Source organism: Myodes glareolus, unplaced genomic scaffold, assembly GCF_982192425.1.
Source record: "Myodes glareolus unplaced genomic scaffold, mMyoGla1.1 HAP1_SCAFFOLD_62, whole genome shotgun sequence".
In the NCBI taxonomy this organism is placed as follows: Eukaryota; Metazoa; Chordata; class Mammalia; order Rodentia; family Cricetidae; genus Myodes; species Myodes glareolus.
In genome coordinates, this window is record NW_028263229.1 from 953,256 (window position 1) to 974,816 (window position 21,561).

The following is a 21,561-nucleotide window of genomic DNA, read 5'->3' on the forward strand; positions in this document are numbered from 1 at the left end:
GTCAAAAGAAAAAAAATAAAACTTAGAGAAAATATAGCGAAGAGCTCTGCCTCTATGGAGGGAAAGAAAAGAGAGGGACCACAGAAGGTAGAATGGTCTGGTTTCTTGTTTCTGGTACTTGAGGCCCTCCTGTCTTCCCCATCCCCTGCCCCCGCCCCCAGACCACCTCTACGCCTACTCAGATAAACTTGCTGGTCTCCTCCCACAGACTCTCCAGAGTGGATCTACCCACACTGGACCAGAAGGTAGGCATTGGGGATGTAACATCCCCATGCCTTGTGCATGAGGATGCCACTGCCATCTCCAGCCATGGGAGTCCTGGCTTGTTTGCTAGTGCTATGCACAGTGGTTGGGGTCAGAGCTGCCTCCCAACCTCCTAGCCCAGAGCAGAGACTTTTGAGGAAACTACCAGGTATGGACTGACTCAATGTGCCTGGCTGCAGGGTGGATACATGTGGGGTGATGATGTTGGCCATCAGAAGCTTTGGGAATGGTAAATAGCTCCTGAGTGAGTATGGGATGTCAGGTTGAGTAGCACCAAGGGGAGCAGTGAGTTTGGTTCTTTGCCCAAATCCACAGATTGCTATGTGTCAGTGTATGAGGTATCTAGAGTCTCAGGACCACTACCCAAGTGTGAGGCACCGCATAGAATGGATCACAGTGGCAGGGAGCCTCAGGCTCCTCAGCCTAAGCGGTCAGGAATGCCACTTGCTGGGTTTCCATATTCCCATTGTTGACAAAAACTGCCTGTTGTTGGTTTCCAAGGCCCCAGGACAGTTCTTGCTCATCTTAAGCCAAAATGAAGGCTAGAGTTGGGGGGGTATACAGGAGGACTCCAGCCAAAGCTCAGCTTTTGTCAGCCAGTGTCTCAGTCTCACATGATACGGTGACAGCTTCAGGTCTTCCACTCCTCTCTTTGCCTGGAGGTGTCTTGAGGGGTGGTCTTTCAGTGGCATACCTCTGTAGACCACACTCTGGGAGGTGAGGGGCACTTGTCCCAGAATACCAGCTCAGCTACACAGACTGGCTGGCCAGCAAAGTCTGATGGGACACTGAATTCCATTAAATAAAGCCAGAGTCTGAGGCTTTACCTCCCCGAGGTAAATATATGTGTATAGGCTCTCCCTAACCTCTGCCCCCTGCCCACTGTGCCTGGGTATGGCATGGCAATGCAGGCCAATGGCCTGATGGTGCCAACAGTGCATGGTGAGCTGTTGCCCCACTGGAGCAGATGTCCCAACAGTCACTCCATTGAACCTTGGCTTTTGTACCCTGGTGGCACAGCTCGGCCTCCCTCTCCTCCACCCAGTTGATGGAAGCTCAGTCTCCCAGGAAGGTGCAAGTGGGGACAAGTACCTTTCTACCTGAGCAGCTGGGTCTCCTGGAACTTTTTTCTTTTTTTTCTTTTTTTTTCTGAGACAGGCTTTTTCTCTAGCTGTGGAGCCTATCTTGAAGCTAGCTCTTGTAGATCAAGTTGAGCTCGAACTCACAGAAGTTTACCTGCCTCTGCCTCCCAAGTGCTGGAATTAAAGGCATGAGCCACCACTGTCTGGCCTGGAACTTTTTTTTTGTGAATGGTAGTGGACTGGAACATTGAGTGTGCATGTCACTCAGCTGGAGTGACAGCAGTTGTCAGAAGATCAGCTCTCTGTGAGCAGAACATTGAGTGTGCATGCCACTCAGCTGGAGTGACAGCAGTTGTCAGGAGGTCAGCTCTCTGTGATTGGAACATTGAGTGTGCATGTCACTTAGCTGTATGACAGCAGCTGTCAGGAGGTCAGCTCTCTGTGCGCATCGGCTTGCATATTAGTGCTTCCCCAGGAACCAATGGCCAGTGACAGGGGACCATAGTAATGTTAGGAGAAGATATTATTCCCTGTGTCTGGTGTCAGTGATCTCAGGTTCAGGGGAAAGCACTGACCTTCTCTGTGCTCCAGACAATGAAGGTGAATTGGTGGGAAATGCACCAGCCCTGCCCCACCCAGGGAGTTTACAGGCCAATAAACCTCATCCTATTCCTTAACTAGATGGGCCTGGCAATGAAAATACAAAGACATGGCTGACTGTCTCTGGGAACATAAATCACCAAGCAGGAGCTGGCTGACCCTAAGGGTTCTGGAGCAGGGCTAGTCCCCAATCACACTGGCCACCCCTGGTAGGTAGGGCAATCTGGGTTCTGTGTTCTCAGTAGGGGTAGACAGTAGCCTGCAGTGGTTTTCAAGTTTCCTAATTAATTTTCCTTTAATACAATTCCTCATGTTGTGGTGACCCCCAACCATCAAATTATTTTTATTTCTACTTCTTAACTGTAATTTTGCTAGTGTTATGAATTGTAATCTAAAATATCTGTGTTTTTGAAGGTCTCAAGGCTAATGGGGGTGTGATGGCTCCATTAGACCATGATCTGATACTACCTCCTCAGCATATACCATATTCTGTGTTGTCTCAAGCTGCATCCTACACTGTGTTTCCCTTCTTACTTGCATAACTCACAACACAAGCCCCTATAGGCCCTGTGACACTGGAATGGGATCATAGGGTTGGATTTGCTGTTGCCTGAGGCCCCCAAAGTCCAGGTATCTGTGCTGTGCTGGCTCCTAGTGGACAGGATGGATGGATAGATCAAATGTCAGCTCAGCTGATTCAGGGCCATTTCCCTTCCCTACCCCATACATCCAGGCATTTGCCTCTCCATCCTGTGGAATGCTGTGTCTTTCCCCAGTCCCTCTCCTTATGAGAGTACTTGTGTGAATAACTTGACCTTTTGCCTTGCCCAGACTAAACCACAACTGTTGCTGTTGGGTCATGGTTGCCCTGAGGCCACTGACTAGACAGTTCTGGGTCTTCTGTGGAGCCTCAGGAAGCTTACAGCATTAAATTGCCTCCATAGGACATGGCAGCAGGAGAACTGGAGGTCAGGATAGAAGATCCCTTACTGTGAGGCCCACTCAGAAACAGACAAAATCTGCATGGCTCCATGGGACACAAGCTTCATGGATACTTTTGGGGACAGTCCCTCTCACTGTTGGAATCTTGGTGGGATGACCCTGGGATGGGCAAAACTGGTACTGGTTTGGTTTGAGTGGACATTTGGGCATCGAATGTAGGCTATGCATCTGCAGAATGGCAAGTGACATATTAACCAGTCCATCTGAATCTAAGGAAGGAGTTCTGATCAGCAGGACTACCTGCCCCTGGGCCCAGAGCCCATCTGTACTTGTGATGGGCTTTGTTAGGTCCTAGCAGGGAAATCTGAGTGTGATAATGAGCTGGTGGTGTCTCCCTAAGTGTGAGACTTTTGGGTCTCCTCATGAGCTGGGCACCATCTGGATAGGAGAGAGGGGTATGGCTACCTGTGTCTAAGCACCCAAGAACTCCAGTTTCTTAACTCTCAGGATGGGTGACTGTCTCCACTTGGCTGTGATCCTAGCTCCAGTTGGCTCACATGGCCCCTCTGACATCCCCTAGCCAAAGCATGGCCCTCATTTGTGAAATGGGGATCCCAGGTGTAGGAGTTTAAAGCTTCATTCATTCCAGGCAGGTGCTGTACCATAGAGCTGTCCCCGCCCCTCTTGACATTTTTAGATATTTTGGCTACTAGGAGTGCTGCTGTGTGTCAGGGCACACAGATGTGAGTCCATTCCACCTTGATTAGAGGTCAGAGAGTTTGAGCTTGTTTTGCTTTTTCAAAATTGTTGACAAGTGACTACAAAACAAGAGGTCCTAACCTAGAGTGGTTAATTGGTATTTTAAGTACAAAGGTGTATCAGTTTCATCTTGACCAAAGATCAGAGGTGCTTTGTTTATTTGTTATCATGTTGATGAAGTCTATTGCCTCCCCCTTTCCCTCTTTGGAGTGGGGTATGAAAAGATATGTGGAAAATAAAGGGGTGGTTCAGTATTCACTAAATTTCCCTCCTGATGCTGTTCTGTGTTTTGTCTTTTATTTCTCTCTTATCTCTGTTTCTCTTTGCTTAATAATTCTAATCATCACACTCCTACCCTGGAATGTGTGAATCCAATCTAGGCTGTCTTAAGCAGCTGTGTCTCTTCCATATCATCCTTGGAAGACAGCTTCCTCCTACAGGACAGAGACAGAAACCTTAACACACACCACTGACAGTTGAGATACTGACACCCCTGGGCTCTTACTGAAATAGTCTGCCCACTCCTGGTTTGAACATTGTCTGAAAGAACCCTAAGCCCCAGAAGCATGCCCCTCACTTGCCTGCCACAGCTTTGCTAGTTTGCAAAGTAAAGTATGGGGCCTTCAGCGTGCTACTGTGAAGAATCTGTTTCACAGCTTTCCATTTCATCCACAGAGGTCCCAGGCCCTGAGCCTAGCCAGCAAGAGCAAGTGGTCTATGTCAGCGGGGACACCATGGAGCTGGTCTGCTCTCTGCCTGGAGGTGCCTGCACAGGCTGCACTGTCTGGTCTAAGGATGGCACAGAGCTGGTAGCTTCCCACCGCATCCTGGTGGGGCCCCAGAGGTTACAAGTGCTGAACGTCTCTTATGTTGATGCCGGAGTCTACACGTGCCAGCGGCAGCTCACTCAGGATGTCCTGTGCCACTTCATTGTGCATGTGACAGGTAAGTTCTTGGTGGCTGGGGCTGACAAATGTGTTGAGCAGCTGCATAGCTAGGGAGGTCAGAGCAGTCCTAGGCAGCATGGCTCCAGTATCCCTGGCTCAAGAGTGTTGCTGGCTGTAGTTCCCCACATCGGAGGGGGTACCCCCAATTATGTGCTATTTGAATGAATGGCCTTGCAAAGGCAGGGAGCAGTGGTCCCTAAAGATGGAGAGCAGTGTACTCTGAAAATAGGGAGCAGCAGAGCTCTGGATGTAGGAGTGTCACAGGTCCACTGGTTGCTTATAACTATTGCAGATGCTCCATTCTCAGGAGATGATGAAGATGGCAAGAATGTGGCTGAAGACACAGGTAAGATCAGAGCCTAGGCATACTGAGCTGGTCAGGATCAGGCTTCTTCCTTCATGTAGTCTTCTTGCTAAGGGGCACTGCTACAGGTAGACAGTGCCCCAGGGGCAGTGAGGGGGCAGGGCTGCTTGGCAGGGATTTTGGTAAGGTTTCTGGTGGGAAGGAACATCACAGGTGTGAGTAAACCAGGCAAGGAGCTCAAGTTGCCACTGACGAGTACATAGATCCAGGGATTCATGTTGTCAAGGTTTCTTTCCTGCCCAGTTTCCACAATTGTTAAGTCCCAAAGAAATCAAACAGAGGTCTACATTAGTTATAAACTGATTGGCCCATTAGCTCAGGCTTCTTATTAACTCTTATAACTTATATTAGCCCATTATTCTTATCTGTGTTAGCCACATGGCTCAGTACCTTTTGCAGCAAGGCATTCACATCTTGCTTCTTCTGTGGCAGGGCCAGGACTGCAGAAAGAGCTATTCTCTTCCCAGAATTCTGTTCTCATTGACCTGCCTCTACTTCCTGTCCAGTTGTCCTGTCTATACTTCCTGCCTGGCTACTGGCCAATCAGTGTTTTATTAAAATACAATTGAGAGGGTAGAAACCATTGTCCCAGAGCAGATTCACAGAATTAGTGGCTGTTGCTGCAGACCAGCAGGAGGGGAGCAGTGCCATGCTGAAGCATACATTGTAAAGGGGGCATCACAGATTTGGTGTGAGCATACGGCAGTGCCCATGTTATGGCCTAGAACCATGGAGGGAGGGAGGGAGAGAGAGAGAGAGAGGTACCATCCGTACTACTACGTATATGATTATACTGCACATGTAGTGCAGAGCCTTCACTAAAGGACCATCTGTGAGCTGGGCAAGGGCCTGAAGATTAAAACACACGAAGACACACAGACAGAGACATGGGTCATCCTTGAAACAAGAATGCCCCTTTATTGTGTACCAGAGCCACTTATATATGAATCCTTAACTGATAGCCATGCCCCAGGCAAACCCACCAGAGACCACTCTCCTACCATCAGGAGTTCCTGAGGAGCTCATGCTCAGAGTAGCTACAAACACAGGAAAACAAGTTGTTTTTCTCAGAGCAGCTGCAAGCATAACAAGTTGTTTACAGGAAGTTCAGGGTCTGGGTTCACAGCCCCCAACAGAAGGGGGGGGGGAACATCAGGGATCCAGACATTGTATGTGGCAGTGTTTATGACTATGAGACTAGGCTGGTGTTAAATGAGTCCTCAGACCACCTGGAACCTTCTGGGGTAGAGTGGACAAAGGGCTGAGAGGAATCAGAGAGACAAACTTAAGGGGAAAACAGGGTAATGAGTCTTATGAGTGTGTGTGGGTGAAGAAAGCAGCTATAGGGACTTGTTTGAGGTTTCACAACCCTCATAGAAATGGATTAAGATTCTAGGGCTGAAGCCAAAAAAAGGTAGTAGTCCGGAGAAGTGGGTCAGCTTCTCATTTTCCTTTTCAACTTTGGCTATCAGGTTGTTCAGAGCAAAATTTCTAACCCAGTTGGTCTCTAGCTTCTGCCCCAACAATTACCAATGTGTTTGCCCTAATTTCCTGTTTTCATCTGTCATCCTGGCCTTCCCAGGTTGTATTTAGTGGTTTTGCACCATGAAGGCTTAGGTAAGATGCCTGAAGGGTCACCTTCTTGACCTTACCTGGCATTAGGCAGCATTAAGTTGCTGTAGTCTCCCATTGTGGCACTCTTCTCTCAAGCCTACTGGCCAAATTTGGAGCCTGGAAGGGCAGTTCAGAGCTAGCAGGGACACCCCACCAGTGTCTGCACACTTTTTTCTTACTTTATATGGCAGTTTTTCCTCCCAGAGATGCATAGGGCCCTCCAGTTGAGTCACTATGGAAGACCCTGCCCCTGCCTTTGTTCTCTGTTTTGGAAATTTGTTGCCTCCCTCAGCTTCCACATGAGTCCAAGCAATATGACATCCTGTTGCTGGTTGTTTATGCTCTACTCTTTGGGAGCCCACCACCCAGCTTCCAAATAAACACATGGAAACTTATTACTTATGATTGTCTGGCCTTAATTGGCTTATTTGTAACCAACTTTTCTTAACTTAACATTATCCCATCTACCATTTGCTTCTGGGGTTTTGTCTTTCTCTATTCTATGTACCTTTTTTACTTCTTACTCTGTGGCCGACTGTGAAGCTGTGACTGGGCCTTTGCATCCACCTCTTTCTTTTCTTGTTCCTTCTTAAACTTTCTCCTTCTATTTATCCTCTCTGCCTGTGAGCCCTGCCTATTTCCCTCTCTTGTCCTGTTATTGGTCATTTAGCTCTTTATTAGACCAGACAGAGTAACACAGCTTCACCAAGTTAAGCAAATATAACATAAAAGTGTGAAACACATCTTTGCATCATGAAACAACTGTTCCACAACATACAAAAATGTAACACATCTTCAATTGATATTACATAACAGCATCCTCCACCCAGCCAAGAGGAAGGAGGGAACTCAGTGGAGGGGAAGCATGACCTGAAGGGTACCTGCCTTCACTGGGTACTATACAGGCTAACTCAGGTTTGGCATACTGGTGGAATGACCTGGCTTAGTTGCCTCCCGGGATTTACATCCTACTGGGTTCTACTTCCTGGGTACCTACACCTGTGAGCCTGCCTCAGATGGAGAGAATAGCCCAAGACTGAAAGTAGGACAGCTGTGCATGCAGTGTTCAGACAAAACAAAGGAGTCTCAGTACAGATGAGGGATGAGGCTTGAGGGTGTGTTGGTAGGTGAGCTTTGCAAGGGTGTACTGATTATGCTGTCATGAGTACTTCTGCCATCAGGGGCCCCTTACTGGACTCGGCCAGACCGTATGGATATGAAACTGCTGGCTGTGCCAGCCACCAGCACTGTTCGCTTCCACTGTGCAGCTGCTGGCAACCCCACCCCCTCCATCTCCTGGCTGAAGAATGGCAAGGAATTCCGAGGGGAGCATCGCATGGGGGGCATCAAGGTAAGTCTGGGAAAGGGGCACTGGATACAGAGGGTATAGCCCATATCATTTGTCATAGACAAGCCTCAACAAAAATATCTCCTGCCAGGGTAGGGGCATGAGATTTTAGAAATAGAAGTAAAATGAAAAGTAATAAAACTGAAACCATAGAAAAGTACCGGGAGGGCATTCCAGTGAATACTGAAATTTTCCCTGTTTAGTTTTCCTTATACTTTTATATCCAAATACAAAAGGAGAAGAAGGCAACAAAAGACTTCTTTAACTTGATACAAAGTACAGGTAAAACAGTTAATTACTTTAACGTTTTGAGGTGTCAAGTCATTAGCATTTTGTTGTTTAAGTAGTGAAGCAAATCTAGACCAAGTATCCTGAAGGCAGTCACTTCTTAGGTAGCCTTATATTACAAAAGAAAGAGCAGAAGTATGTTTGCATATCCTAACTGTCTGCCAGATTGAAAATAGGCTCACAGTTTTGGGCATCCACAGTCACTCACCTACTAACTTTACCTGCAGCTTAGGCACCGGCATTGGAGCCTGGTCATGGAGAGTGTGGTGCCTTCTGATAGTGGCTACTATACCTGCGTGGTTCGGAACAAGTTTGGTAGCATCCAGCAGACTTACACACTGGATGTACTGGGTAAGAGCCAGGCTGGGTGACTAAAGCAGGTCAGCCTCGGGCCATTGGACCCACTGCACTTGACATGTCTGTGTCTTACAGAGCGCTTCCCACATCGGCCCATTTTGCATGCTGGGCTGCCAGAAAACCAGACAGCCACTCTAGGAAGTGATGTAGAGTTCCACTGCAAGGTGTACAGTGATGCCCAGCCATACATCCAGTGGCTGAAGCATGTTGAGGTGAATGGCAGCAAGATAGGCCCGGATGGCAAGCCCTATGTCACCGTACTCAAGGTGGGCTCTGTTTTTGACTGCTGGTTGGGTGGATGGGTTAGCTAGAAGTGTCTTGGCCCTGGTCCTTAAGTCCCTCTTTGGCTGAGGAATACCTTGGGACTGAGACCCAGGTATTGGAGTTTCTGGAAGGGGGTACCTGAGTCTCAGAACTTATCACCTGTTCTGAGCTCCAGGCAGGCTCTGTTACTTGTGCCCTCCCATAGGACTTGTTTCCCTGTTTGCTCTGAGGCTTGGGCCTACAGAAGGCTTCTCTTGGGTGATAGTTGTGGTGGCTCAGGGCAGGAGGATGTCTGCTGAACTAGTACCCTCTGACATCAGAGTACCGACTGTTCACTCTCCAGCTGCATGCACTGTAGCACTCCACCCTGCCTTGACAGACTCTTCATGCCTCCCTCTGCCTGTAGCTTTGCTTCATAACCTCAGGAGGGGGCCACATGAGAGAGAGTTTGGACTTTGCAACACAGAAAAGAAAAATATTCTTTGAGAGACTTGGAGGTCTGCTGGGAGTGAGGAACAGGTGTTGGCAGGAGTTGGTATCCTGGCTGTTGTGAGAGACCACTAGGGCCATGTCCAGTGTACCTCCCACTGTGGGTGTGTGGTTTTGTTAGCACAGGCTGATGTGATATGACCCCTGGGACGAAGATTTGAAGAGTATGGGTTTTGTCTCTCTCTCTTCCCCCTCTCTCTTTCTGTGTGTGTTTTTCTCTGTCTTTGTTTGTGTCTGTGTTTCTCTCTCTCTCTCTCTCTCTCTGTGTGTTTGTGTGTGTGTGTGTGTGTATGTGTAGGGAGAGTGGACATGAAGGAGGCCAGTCTGTGAAACCACACCTACCACTGCCATTATGTGCCTCGCTTCAGGCAGCCTTCCAGGTGCTTTCTCCCATTCTTTGGCATCTCCCTTGCCTGGTCTTGTCCTCATTTTCTTCTAGAGGTATCCTAGAGATATCCTAGATCAGTGACAATCTGAAGGCAGATGCACACCTTTATCTTTCAGTGTGTCAGAATGGAATGGGGCAAGTACATTTGTTGAGCCATCAATTTCATAAGCATGGCTGAGAAGGCATTTTGGTGGTATGTTCACAGTCCTCAAGTAGGTGATAACTGTTCTATGACAATCTGGCACACAGTTCCAGCTCCAATGCCCCAACTATGTACCTTCCCAAATGCCTTGTACCATCTGTTCCCTGCTTGACTCCACCTCTGACTCATGTTCTCTTTCTGATGCCTTGATAATACTGGTAGCTCCCAGCCAGCACTGACTTACTATCTCCTTCAAAGCCACTTGAGTCTGTGCTGTTCTTTTGCTTCACCACATGCATGCTTAGAAGTTTTCAGAACCTTCCAGGGGCTGAACCCTGTGCTGCTTGAGAACATCAACTTTCCACCATTCTCTGGCTGACACCGATTTCCTCTGGTTTTCTGTCCATACATCTGTCTGCCCATATTGTTTTCTGTACCTCTTTTATTTCTGCACTAACTCTGCATGTTGCTTCTTTGTGGCACCATGCTGCCCAAATACCTGATGCTTACCTTGGGACAGGGAACTATCCACCAATAGAGAGACTAGTTCCAGGCTCTGTGCCTTGGTTCAGGATGCAGAGGGCATTCATTGCAGTGGTAGGGCTGTAGTTGTCAAGGTGGTAGGAGAGGTGGCATTTTCCTTGAAGCCTGCCTGATCATCTCCATGTGGACTGTGCTGTGGTACCCAAAGGGACACGCTGGTGCTTGCCTATTGATCTCTGTTCTCTCTTTGTAGACATCAGGCATTAACACAGGCAACAAGGAGCTAGAAGTTCTGTCTTTGCGCAATATCACCTTTGAGGACTCAGGGGAGTACACCTGTCTGGCAGGCAATTATTTTGGATTTTCCCATCACTCTGCATGGCTGGAGGTGCTGCCAGGTACTTGCTTCTGCTGCTGCTGCTGCTGCTGCTGCTTCTTCTGTCCTCTTGTGGTGCTGGCTCAGAACATAACAAAGCTGCCAGGGACAGGGACAGCAGGGGTGCACTTATAACTTACTGCAGTCCGTCCTGTGGTAATCACCCTGGCCTTGTGCTTGGTATGGGAGGGTCACCTTGCCTCATCTTGATCTTGCAAAGGCCTCCCACACAATCCTCTGTTGGATTTTCACAGTCTAGCCTTGAGGATCTCCTGGGAGTCTTGGTAGTGGTGTGGATGCTTCTGGCTCTGCCAGGCTTCTCTCCCGAGTCTGGTCCCTGCTGACTCACAGATGTTTTTGACTACCAATGTGAGTTGGGGACATAGGTCACCAAACTCTGAGTATCCCAGGAGCTTTGCTCCCCAACAGGTACCTAGAGCTCAGGCCAACGGGAAGTCCCACAAGGCTGGATGAGGCCCCAATATTTATGTCTTTGCAGCTGAGAGAGAGCTGGCAGAGAGTAGTGCGGCTGGAAGGTTATCTGCAGGCACCATCAGCTTCTGGGTGGGCTTCTCCATCTTAATCTTGACTGCATCAACTGTGACACTCTGCTACCTGCGTAGAGTCTCAAGAAAGAACCTGGGGTCTCCCAATGTTGACAATAACTTTCGCTTCACACCTGAGCAACAGGTAACTGAAAGTAGATACCAAGTTTTGATCTCTCTGTTGTGCCTTGAACCTCCTAAAGTCTCAGCAGTACCTGAGGCCTGTTAATACTCATTTCTCTGCAGTCAGATGAACTGACCCTTCCCTGTTCCTATCCTCCACATGGATCCCACGTTACTCAAAATAACTTTGAGTCTTCAGTAACCACTGTTTGAGCATCCTACTTCTTGGCGCTACAAACTGCCTCTCATGGACTTGACCTTGCCACTCCTGGGAGTTAAACCACCTCAACCCTTTCCCAATGCCCAGAATTCATTGTCTGGCACCAACCTGTCCCCAATAATCCAAGCAGGTGACCTTCATGAACTCTGATATACCCTTGGTCCGCATCGTCCACCCATTTTCAAGAGAACGTACTGTAATGGCCAATATTTCTGAGCTTGAGCTGCCAGTTGACCCAAAGTGGGAAATATCTAGAACTCGGTCAGTGCTGGTGTGGTTTTATGTATACTGTGGCTGGGGGCTAGATGGTTACCAGGCAGAGGCCTGTTGGAGGTGGGATGAAATACTCCTGAGGTGGGGTCCACGGTGAGACTTGGGTTACTCTGTTTTCATAAGCAAAAGCCCGTTGCCAACTATGGATACAGTGGCAAAGGGCCATGAGGGCTGAGGGTCCTGGTCACATACTCACTGCCTCTGCTTCTTTGGACAGGCTGACACTTGGCAATTCTCTAGGAGAAGGCTGCTTTGGCCAGGTCTTTATGGCAGAGGCTATTGGCTTTAACATGAACAACACTGTCAAGCCTGTCACTGTGGCTGTGAAAATGCTGAAAGGTGAGGAGGGAGAGAAGTAACACAGGTCCTATGGGGCTGTAGGGCTACCACCTGACATTCCCACTTTCAACACAGATGATGCCAATGACCAGGACTTGTTGGACCTGGTATCTGAGATGGAGATGATGAAAGGTATTGGCAAGCACAAGAATATTATCAACCTGCTGGGGGCCTGCACACAGGGTGGTAAGTACAGCAGGTGGGTGGACAGTTAAGTTAGATGGGGACCCCTGAGTCACACATCATCTCCGAGGTGCCTGTGCTTCCAGGGCCATTGTTTGTGCTGATGGAGTATGCAGCCAAGGGCAACCTCCGGGATTTCCTGCGGGCACAAAGGCCCCTAAGCATGGAATACTGTGATGACTCCAGGCTGCCAGAAAAACAGCTTACCTACAAAGACCTAGTGTCCTGTGCCTATCAGGTGGCCCAAGGTATGGAGTACCTGGCTTCTCAGAAGGTGAGCAGAGCTGGGACACAGACCAGGTAGGGTCTTTCTGAGTGGAAGAGTGGATGTCAAGCTTGCTTAGGCTAGGGAGATGTCAGTTTAGCACAGGTTCCTTTCATGCCTCCTCAGTGTATTCACAGAGACTTGGCTGCCAGAAATGTGTTGGTGACTGAAGACAATGTGATGAAGATTGCAGATTTTGGCCTGGCCCGTGATATGCACAATCTGGAATACTACAAGAAGACCACAAATGTGAGCCCCATTCCAGGGTGGTTGGGGTGCTGTGCTCCACCAGGGGACACCTGACAGCCAAAAATTCTCCTTCTGCCTAGGGCCGGCTACCTGTGAAGTGGATGGCACCAGAGTCCCTGTTTGACCAAGTCTTCACCCACCAGAGTGATGTGTATGTGTCCTAACATAGGAAGGGAATAGCAAGACCCAAGTCACACCTATAGCAGCCTTTAGATTCCTGGCCCTCTCAGACTGTGTTCTGTCTCCTCATTTGGGCCAACAGCATAGCCCTGTCATCCCTCTCATCCATATACCCCTCCTTGCCCATTGGTAACCTGTCCTGTTGTAGAACTGTTACAGTAATTGACCAGGAGTAACAGGCCTCTGCCCTCACTCCCATACAGGTGGTCCTTTGGAGTCCTGCTCTGGGAGATTTTTACACTGGGGGGCTCACCATATCCTGGCATTCCAGTGGAAGAGCTTTTCAAGCTATTGAAAGGGGGCTACCGCATGTACAAGCCTACCAACTGCACACATGACCTGTGAGCAATGCATTCCTTACTCACTCCCCTAACTAGTCCCTGGGAGTGGCTGGTTTCTTACCAGGGCCCCTGGTAGGAGACTGGTAGCCTAGGGTGGGGTGGGGATGGACAAAAGGCCAAGAAACCACAGCCATATTTGCCACAGGTATGCAATTATGCGGAAATGTTGGCATGCAGTGCCTTCACAGAGGCCCACCTTCAAGCTTCTGGTAGAGGATTTAGATGGCATCCTCACTGTGACATCAACCAATGTAAGTACCACTCAATCCTGCCCTCTCTGCCTTCTGTGATTCCTGTGCAGGCTGCTCCTCCAAGTTCCAGTGATGCGGTGGGCCTTCAAGGGCCAGCCTGAACATAGATGGCCGTGGGATCAAGGGGATGCATACTCACACAGTCCTATAACCTTTTCTACCAACAGGTATACCTGGACCTATCAATGCCTTTTGAGCAGAGCTTGCCAGGTGATGAGGATACCAGGAACCCCAGTTCCTTACAGATAACTGTTCACCCACGACCTGCTGCCCCCAACCCAACCCAAGAATTGGAGGCCTCAGACGTGAGGGGTCAAGAATCTCATAGACCAAGCCCCGGTTAATGTTTATGTATATAAAATGTATTGAGTCTTTACAAGTTGTATTTGCTGTAGGGTTAACACTTCTTATGTGACACTTCCTCATTTTATAGTATTGACTATTGTGTTTCAAACCTAGTAAGAAAAAGCAGTGGACTTACTCTTGTTATTTTTTCTGTACTGTTACTGAGCCCTTGACTTTGGTGGCTGTCTCTTGCCTATAAGCTAGCAGTGCCAGGACAGTGTCTCAGGGCAACTTTTCTTGGAGCCCAGCATGTGGTTTGTCAGCCCACATTGGCAGATGTAGTTTTGTTAATGCAAACAACTTACTTTCCAAAAGAATAAAGAGATAACTAGTTCTGATTCCCACCTGTGCCACTTACCTTCCGTTCTGGTGTCTGTCCAGCTCTGTCCTCACTCTCTGTGGGGACGGGTTGTGAGATTTGTCTCTGTGCGGGGTAGGGGATAATAACTGCTGAGGAATCTGAGCTGTTGACTGGTCCCTAGTGCAAAGTGCTGGACTCAGGCCACAAAGGACTAATTGTCTTACCTTTTCCTTCCCAGTGTGTGGGCAGCTGGGCTTGGACATGCTTGTCTGTGACCCAAACTACCTGGCAGAGCCTCAGGGTTACCAGTTTAGAGGTTCTAAAGAGGATTCAAGAGAGTTAGTGTCCATAGGAGGGCACAATGGGGGTGTGAAGGATGTACTCTGGGACTGTCCAGCTCCCTGACTGCCTTGCCAGAGGAGGGATCCTATGAGGACACAGGATGCTCAGATATATGTAGTAACTTCTGTGGGAAAGAAGGTAGGCAAAATCCCTGGTTTAAACAGTATACACTGATAGGGAATGCCTTTAATCCCAACACTTGGTCTATGAGACCAGTTTGTTCTACACGACAAGTTCTAGGACAGCCAGATCTATGTAGAGAAGAAGCTGTAGGTCTGGATGTTTGTTGGTTCCCCAACAGCAACCAAACAAGGGGCACCAGACAGCTTCATACCAAGAACTCAGAGCCATGAAGATACCTGGTGACAGTGAACAGGCAGGAGGAAGTAGTTAAACAGCCTGAGCCTCCTACTCAAATCTCCCAAGTCCTATTGAAGTTAGGTTCCTTCTGCTGTGTCTGGTTTCCTCTGATCGAGAGGAGTTTCTCTACCCAAATGCCTTACCTTTTGGACATGGGTTGTGATAATGACAATCAATTTTCTTGTTTGCTCTGGGTAGTACTGGGAATAGGCTGGTTCCCAGGCTGACACTCCTGCTTATTAGCATTGGCCTGTGGCTGGCCATCATCCTGGGTTGGCTATGAAGGCTCATCCGGTTGTATCTATCTTACCCTCAGTGATTAAAGTACCTACTGTAGCATTTTTTCCAAAAAGGCAATCTATGATCTGTGGGGATGTGTCATTTTCCTGATACCTAGGACTGTCTGCCTTGATTGACTTCCACATATGACTTTGTCCAGCTGTCCCCAGTGACTGGGGTTCTGAGCATTTGATCTATCACCACTGTGACCCAAACCTTGCTCTGAGCCTGGGGAGAGAGCACATTGGGGTAAGACATTGTCAGCTTGGTGTGTGGAGTTGGGGGTTCATAATGGGGGAAGGACTATGCATACACCCATGTGCATCTACTGTCAGGGTCACAGGTATAATTTATGACATCTCTTTTTATTAATTGTTACATGCATGTGTATATGCATGCAATTATATACTGCTAACTTTAAACCAGTTATTCTGTATAGGTAGCAAGTATGTTTTCAGGACTGGCTATTTGATAATGGATATTCAACTTGTATGCTCTTCCTTGGGCTCAGAAAGGTCTATAAAAAGATGAAGGAGGTTCCTAAGACTTCGGCATTAAACCATGGCTGGGAAAACTGAAACTGACAAGATTAATAAGGCCCTTCCCCTCCCAAGGTTATATAGGTGCTGAGCAGGACAGCTGAAATGGTGAGTAATGTAGAGATATTCAGGCTTGAGATATTGGTTTTCATGAATCACTCATTTTAATATGAGCCTTGGTGATGTTGTTGCATTTGAGTCATTCATATTATTGTAAGTAATTCCTTACCTGTACTCCTGTTAATTAACTTCAATAAACTCATTAATTCGAGGGACTAGGAATTGCACTGTCTTCCCTGGGAGGCAGTCAGGTAATGAAAGGGGGAACTGGTAAATAATAGCAATGGCCAATTTCTTGATTCCTTTTGATTTTCTATCCAGATACATTGAGGAGGGCCATGTTACCATCAACACAGATACAAAAGCATAGTGGGCTTTTTCTTCCACCAGCAGGCTCCCTCTCCTAGCTCTTCGGTTCAGTACAGATAGATATGTTCAAGGTTAGTTCTGAAGATGTTAAGTGAAGCTGCAGGTGGTCATATGTTAACTATGACCACGAGTTAACTATGGTTACGCCATGTCCAAAAGACATTTCACAGCATGTCTCCTCATCCTCAGTCACAATATTCAGGACGTGTTTCTATAATATTCTCTAAATATGGCAAGCGGCTTTTCTTCATGGCCCCATAAAGAACTCAGTGTTCATGGTCTCTTCAGCATTTTGAGGTTTCGAGGCTGTGCATTTATGGCTGCCTACTACAGAAAGAAGAACCTCTGACCAAGATTGAGAGCTGAAGAGATCTATTTGTAGAAATAGAAATATCTGCAAAGCAGTTACTAGTAGCATAATCTTAAAGGGCTATGACCCTTCCAGCCATGGTCTTCTGATCGGGTACTGTATACGGTACTAATTTCTTTTTGTAGTGCAGATCAGAAGGAAACTAATTACACAGTGACTCTCATGTCACTGTTGCACCAGTGATTTTTTTTCATATTTTCTTGCCTTGTAATGAAAAGTTTTAATTTCATGAGATCTTATTTGCTAATTTTTTGTCTCATTTTCTATTAGATGAGGGTTCTATTAGAATAGGTTCAAAAATCCCTTACTTGTGCTTAGAAGTGGGAATATTTTCTCTACCATGTCCTTTGGCATTCTGGGTATCAGGTCTCATTCTGACATCCATGACCCATTTGGTACAGAGTCTGTGTGGTAGAAGATAAGGGACAGAGGTTCATTTTCTGTATACTGAAAACAGGTTTTCACAATCATATCTGAGACAGTATCTTCAAATGCAAACATATATATATATAATGAAACACAAATATGTATGCAACATTACACTAGGTACTCTGGAGAGTATTCTGTTTAACAAATGTAATAGGCGATCAAGCTCTGACCATTCAGACGAAGGCATGGCAACCACTTGCATTAGAATAAATTTACTTCCTAATGTGAGCAAAGGATCCCACTTATAAACCATATTACATGAGGAACAGCAGCACCACAAACCACATAAAGATTCTTTGGGAAGTTGGATGGAGCTGGTGGCAAATGCTTGTCATCCTTGCAAGGAGGAGGCAGAGGGGAGGCCTACCAGGTGTTCAAGGGCAACTTCTGTTATAGAGCGAAGCAGAGAGCAACATGTGCTATGAGAGATTCTTAAAATGCCAATGGGCTCAGTAACTTTCACTTTCCTATGCTGAGCAGTAGGCTAGAAATCTTGGTAGCTTGTAGGAACTGCTGGAAACAACACCATTACTTGTTCTCTTGGTCAAGTGCATTGACAAAAACAAAACCAAAGCTCTCTCTCCAAAACTCATCTGCCACTGTTTTGCTCTATTCTTTTTGAGACTGGAGCCCTAGATGGGGCTGGCCTCAAATTCTTGCATCTGTTCTGTCATCCTCTGCAGGGCGGGGACTCAAGGCAAGAATTGCATCCATCACCTCTGAATCTTCACAAAGGACATCTAACCCTTATGAGAACATGGGCTATGAGGAGTCACCAGACTCTGAGGAGATGGTGGTCTACCAGCTGTGAGACCCACTTGTCAGAGGCCCTGAGTCAGGTCTCCATGGCCTGGGGGCTGCTCTCACCATGCTTAATTTCACAGACCTCTTCTTCCACTGCCTCAGCAGTTCCTCAGCAGCTCTTTTAACAGTCTCTAGTGTGCACATGCTCAGTGTTCCAGACCGAACGTACATGTTGTGAGGGGCAGGGGGTGTAACACTCCTGCCCTAGTTTCTCATTGGGCCAGAGTACCTCTGATATGGGCTTAAACCACATGTTATTTATAATGGATGTGTTTTTTGTCACTCTATTTGGAGACTGGCACTTTCTGGTGGGATGTAGTGGTGGTGGGAAGGATCTGGAGCATCTCAAGGGGGACAAACCTTAAGGAGTATCTGAACACTGGGGTCTGATCATTGCAGGCCTCTGGCTCCACACAGGAAAAGTGAGACATTCCGGCCTCCCTGGCATACTCATGAGTGACAAGGGAGGGTCTTGCGGCCAGCACTGCACACCTATCATCCCACAGTTCTTGCTCTGTTTCTCTTCACCTCCTCTCACCTCATCTCATTTCTCCCAGCCTCACAACACCTGGTCCACAAAACCTCTTTGGCCATGTCTGGGAGGCTACCATATAGCTCTGCTTTCTTGCAAAGAGGAGAAAATTAAAAGCGGCTAGTCAGTTTCTGAAAATCTCACTGCTTCTTGTATATGACAGGGACCCTACCCGAGTCAAGTCCTCACATAGGTAGAATAGACTTTGCTACAACTCTGCAGAACTGGCCAAGGCCTATTGTGTCTAGTCCCACTAAGGAAGTGGTACCTGATGTTGATTCTGTACCAGGTCATCAACTTGATGTTCCTGTGGCTCAGCATGGACAGGGAGCTTGCATCACTCAGCCTGCACCCATATCATTCCCCAGCCCCAGTGATTTGATAAACATTAGGAATGTAGAATGACATAGTCTCTCTTGCCTGAGAAATAACAAAAGCGTAAGTTCGAGTGATTTTATGATAATTAAAATAGGAACTCTCAGGCAGAAGGAAAAAAAGAAAAAGGTTGTATTCTGATAAACAGATTTTTAAAAAATCTACTGTGAGGTTTCTAAGTTCTACCTTGTCTCTTCCATCAGGATCACTTTTAGGACTGAAGGTGTTGTCAAACCAGCTGCCACGATAGGGAAATGGTTTGGGGCTGGAGATAGTGTTTAAAGGAGGAGGCATGTGCCACCTTCATCAAAGTGTCTTATTCAGAACTTAGTCCTTATAAACTTACACTCTATATCAGCATGACACCATGAAAGGCACAAATACAAGGTTTTGAGAGAGAGGAAACTGAAAGATTTGTTAGGTCTCATTTAAGCTCTGTGTTTGCTTCTAGAGAGGGCAACCTAGTAGTAGCTATATAAACTCAAATTACATGTCCATGATAAATGCAAATTATATAGACCTGACAATCCACTTTGAGAAATACATTTTATTGGGTATGGTGGTACATACTTCTAAACCCAGAAACTCTGAAGTTGAGGCACAATGATTATAAATTTGAGACAAACAGAGATTAAGATCCTACCTCAGATAACAGAAAAAGCGATAGGGTGTCACATAAATGCTGTCACAACAACAGAGTAGCAGTCAATCTACCTTTAAAATATAATTCACAAAGACCATGAAGCCTCTCCTCCAACTCCCACCAAGGCCTCTTTTACGACAGAAGGTGTTGTTGAACCAGGTGACATTCATGAATGGAATATTGTAGGGGCCGGATTATACAAGCCCATATTCCTACATTGTATGGCAGTCAGAATTTTGAGTAACATGGCAAGGCACAATTTGCACCTGCCATACAGAAGGTGATCACTTAGCCTTTTGATAGTGATACAACCGGATGTTATCCTAAGCAGGTGGTCAGGATATGCTAATATGTTGTTCTGCTCCTTCTATTGTAATTTAGGAGCTTTCAAGTGTGTTTTTCAGCCTATGTGTTTTTCAGGCATAGATGTGGATGTGACCTAAGTCATTCTCCCTGCTACCTAGGAAACAGAATGTTAATGAACTTCTCCCTCAGTTTACATTTTGCTATAAAAGCTATTTGAATAATAAATGTGGATGAATTTCAGGATGTGAATTTAGGATTTCATGAAGTATCCCTGAAACTCCCTCCCAATATAGTTGTGTGAGTTGTGTTTTCATTCTCACACCTCCACTCTGGTATGAGAAATAGTTTATGTCTGGGCTGGTCCCTGATATATTGGCATCCCGCAATGTGAGGCTCCAAACACATGGAAGAATGACCAGAAATATGGAGAATGTGAGGAACTCCTGAGAAAATTGCACCACAGATGGAAAGGTAAGGAATAAATGCACAGAAATAAGGGGTAGAATTTTAAAAAGCATGAAAGTGGGAGAGTAAATCAGGAATAAAAATAATCATAATAAGGTATGTATATTTGACAAGGAGACAGTATTCAGTTATGTATGTTGGCAACTAAAGGAAGTTAAAGTGGAGCAGAAACAAAGGCAGAGATATTTAGAGTCTGTAGGCATTCTGATCACAAAGATGTAGCTTTTATTGCTGCTGAATGGGTAAGAAGAATGAAGGAAATATGGCATTTGGCCCACAAACGACCTAGGTTACCAATGAGATTGTCCATGCACATGCGCTGCAGCTAGTGGGGTTTGACCCACATGCAGTAGGAAGCTGAGTCTCACTTGCCTGTGTGGTGGAGCCAGAAAGGCCAGCAGGTGACAAAGTTCAGAGAGCTAATGTTACCTCCCACACTCAGCACTCTGGGTACAGGATTGTTTAGGCTATCCTGAGGTTTTGTTTTCCTTATGAAGTTGAAGATTGTTCTTTTGAGGTCTGTGAAGAATTCTGCTATAATTTTAATGGGCATTTGCATTGAATCTGTAGACTACTTTTGATAAAATTGCCATTTTTTGCTATGTTGGTTCTACCATCCCAAAAACATGGGAGATCTTTCCATTTTCTGATGTCTTACCTTTCTTTTTTCAAAGATTTAAAGTTCTTGTCATACAGGTTTTTTCACAAACAAAGTTGGAGTTACGCCAAGATATTTTATGGTATTTGTAGCTATTAGTAAAGGGTGATGTTTCTCTGATTTCTATCTCAACTCATTTATCATCTGTGTAGAAGAGGTGAATTTAGGCTATTTTCAGGTTCTGGCTATGACAAAATAATTCTATGAACATAGTTGAGCACATGTCCTTATGGTAAGGTCAAGCATCTTTTGTGTATAGGCCCAAAAGTGGTACTCCTGAGTCTTAAGGTAGTTTATTGCCTAATGTTCTGAGAAATTGCTATACTAGAATCCAAAGTGGCTGTGCCAATTTGCATTCCCCACCAGCAGTACAGGAGTTTTTTCTTTACCTCGCATTCTCTTTAGCATAAGTTGGCATAAGTGTTTTAAATCTTGGTCATTCTTATAGGTATAAGATGGAATCTCAGAGTTGTTTGATTAGCATTCTTTAATGGCTAAGGATGTTGAGCATCTTTCAAATGTCTTTTGGTCATTTTAGATTCATCTGCTGAGAGTTTTCAGTTTAGGTCTGTACCCTGTACTTTTGTTGGATTATTTGTTCTTTTGATGACCAATATCTTGAATTCTTTGTATGTTTTGAAGTTGATTAGTAAAGATCTTTCCCCATTCTATAAGCTGATGTTTTTTTCTTGTTGACTGTTTATTTTG

The 21,561-nt window shown here is 46.4% G+C and overlaps 1 protein-coding gene across 1 annotated transcript; it reads left to right on the top strand.

Moving 5' to 3' along the window:
- The first annotated feature begins 212 nt into the window (after positions 1-212).
- LOC148117106 (fibroblast growth factor receptor 3-like) lies at positions 213-14,365 on the top strand. Its single transcript, XM_087903233.1, is given in 18 exon segments — positions 213-412; positions 4,323-4,592; positions 4,887-4,940; positions 7,754-7,923; positions 8,436-8,559; positions 8,641-8,831; positions 10,585-10,729; positions 11,207-11,397; positions 11,726-11,856; positions 12,086-12,207; positions 12,283-12,393; positions 12,477-12,664; positions 12,782-12,904; positions 12,985-13,055; positions 13,288-13,425; positions 13,571-13,676; positions 13,844-13,923; positions 13,925-14,365. Coding segments are annotated over 18 exon segments (2,406 nt in total). The 5' UTR covers positions 213-282; the 3' UTR covers positions 13,986-14,365.
- Positions 14,366-21,561: the final 7,196 nt, after the last annotated feature.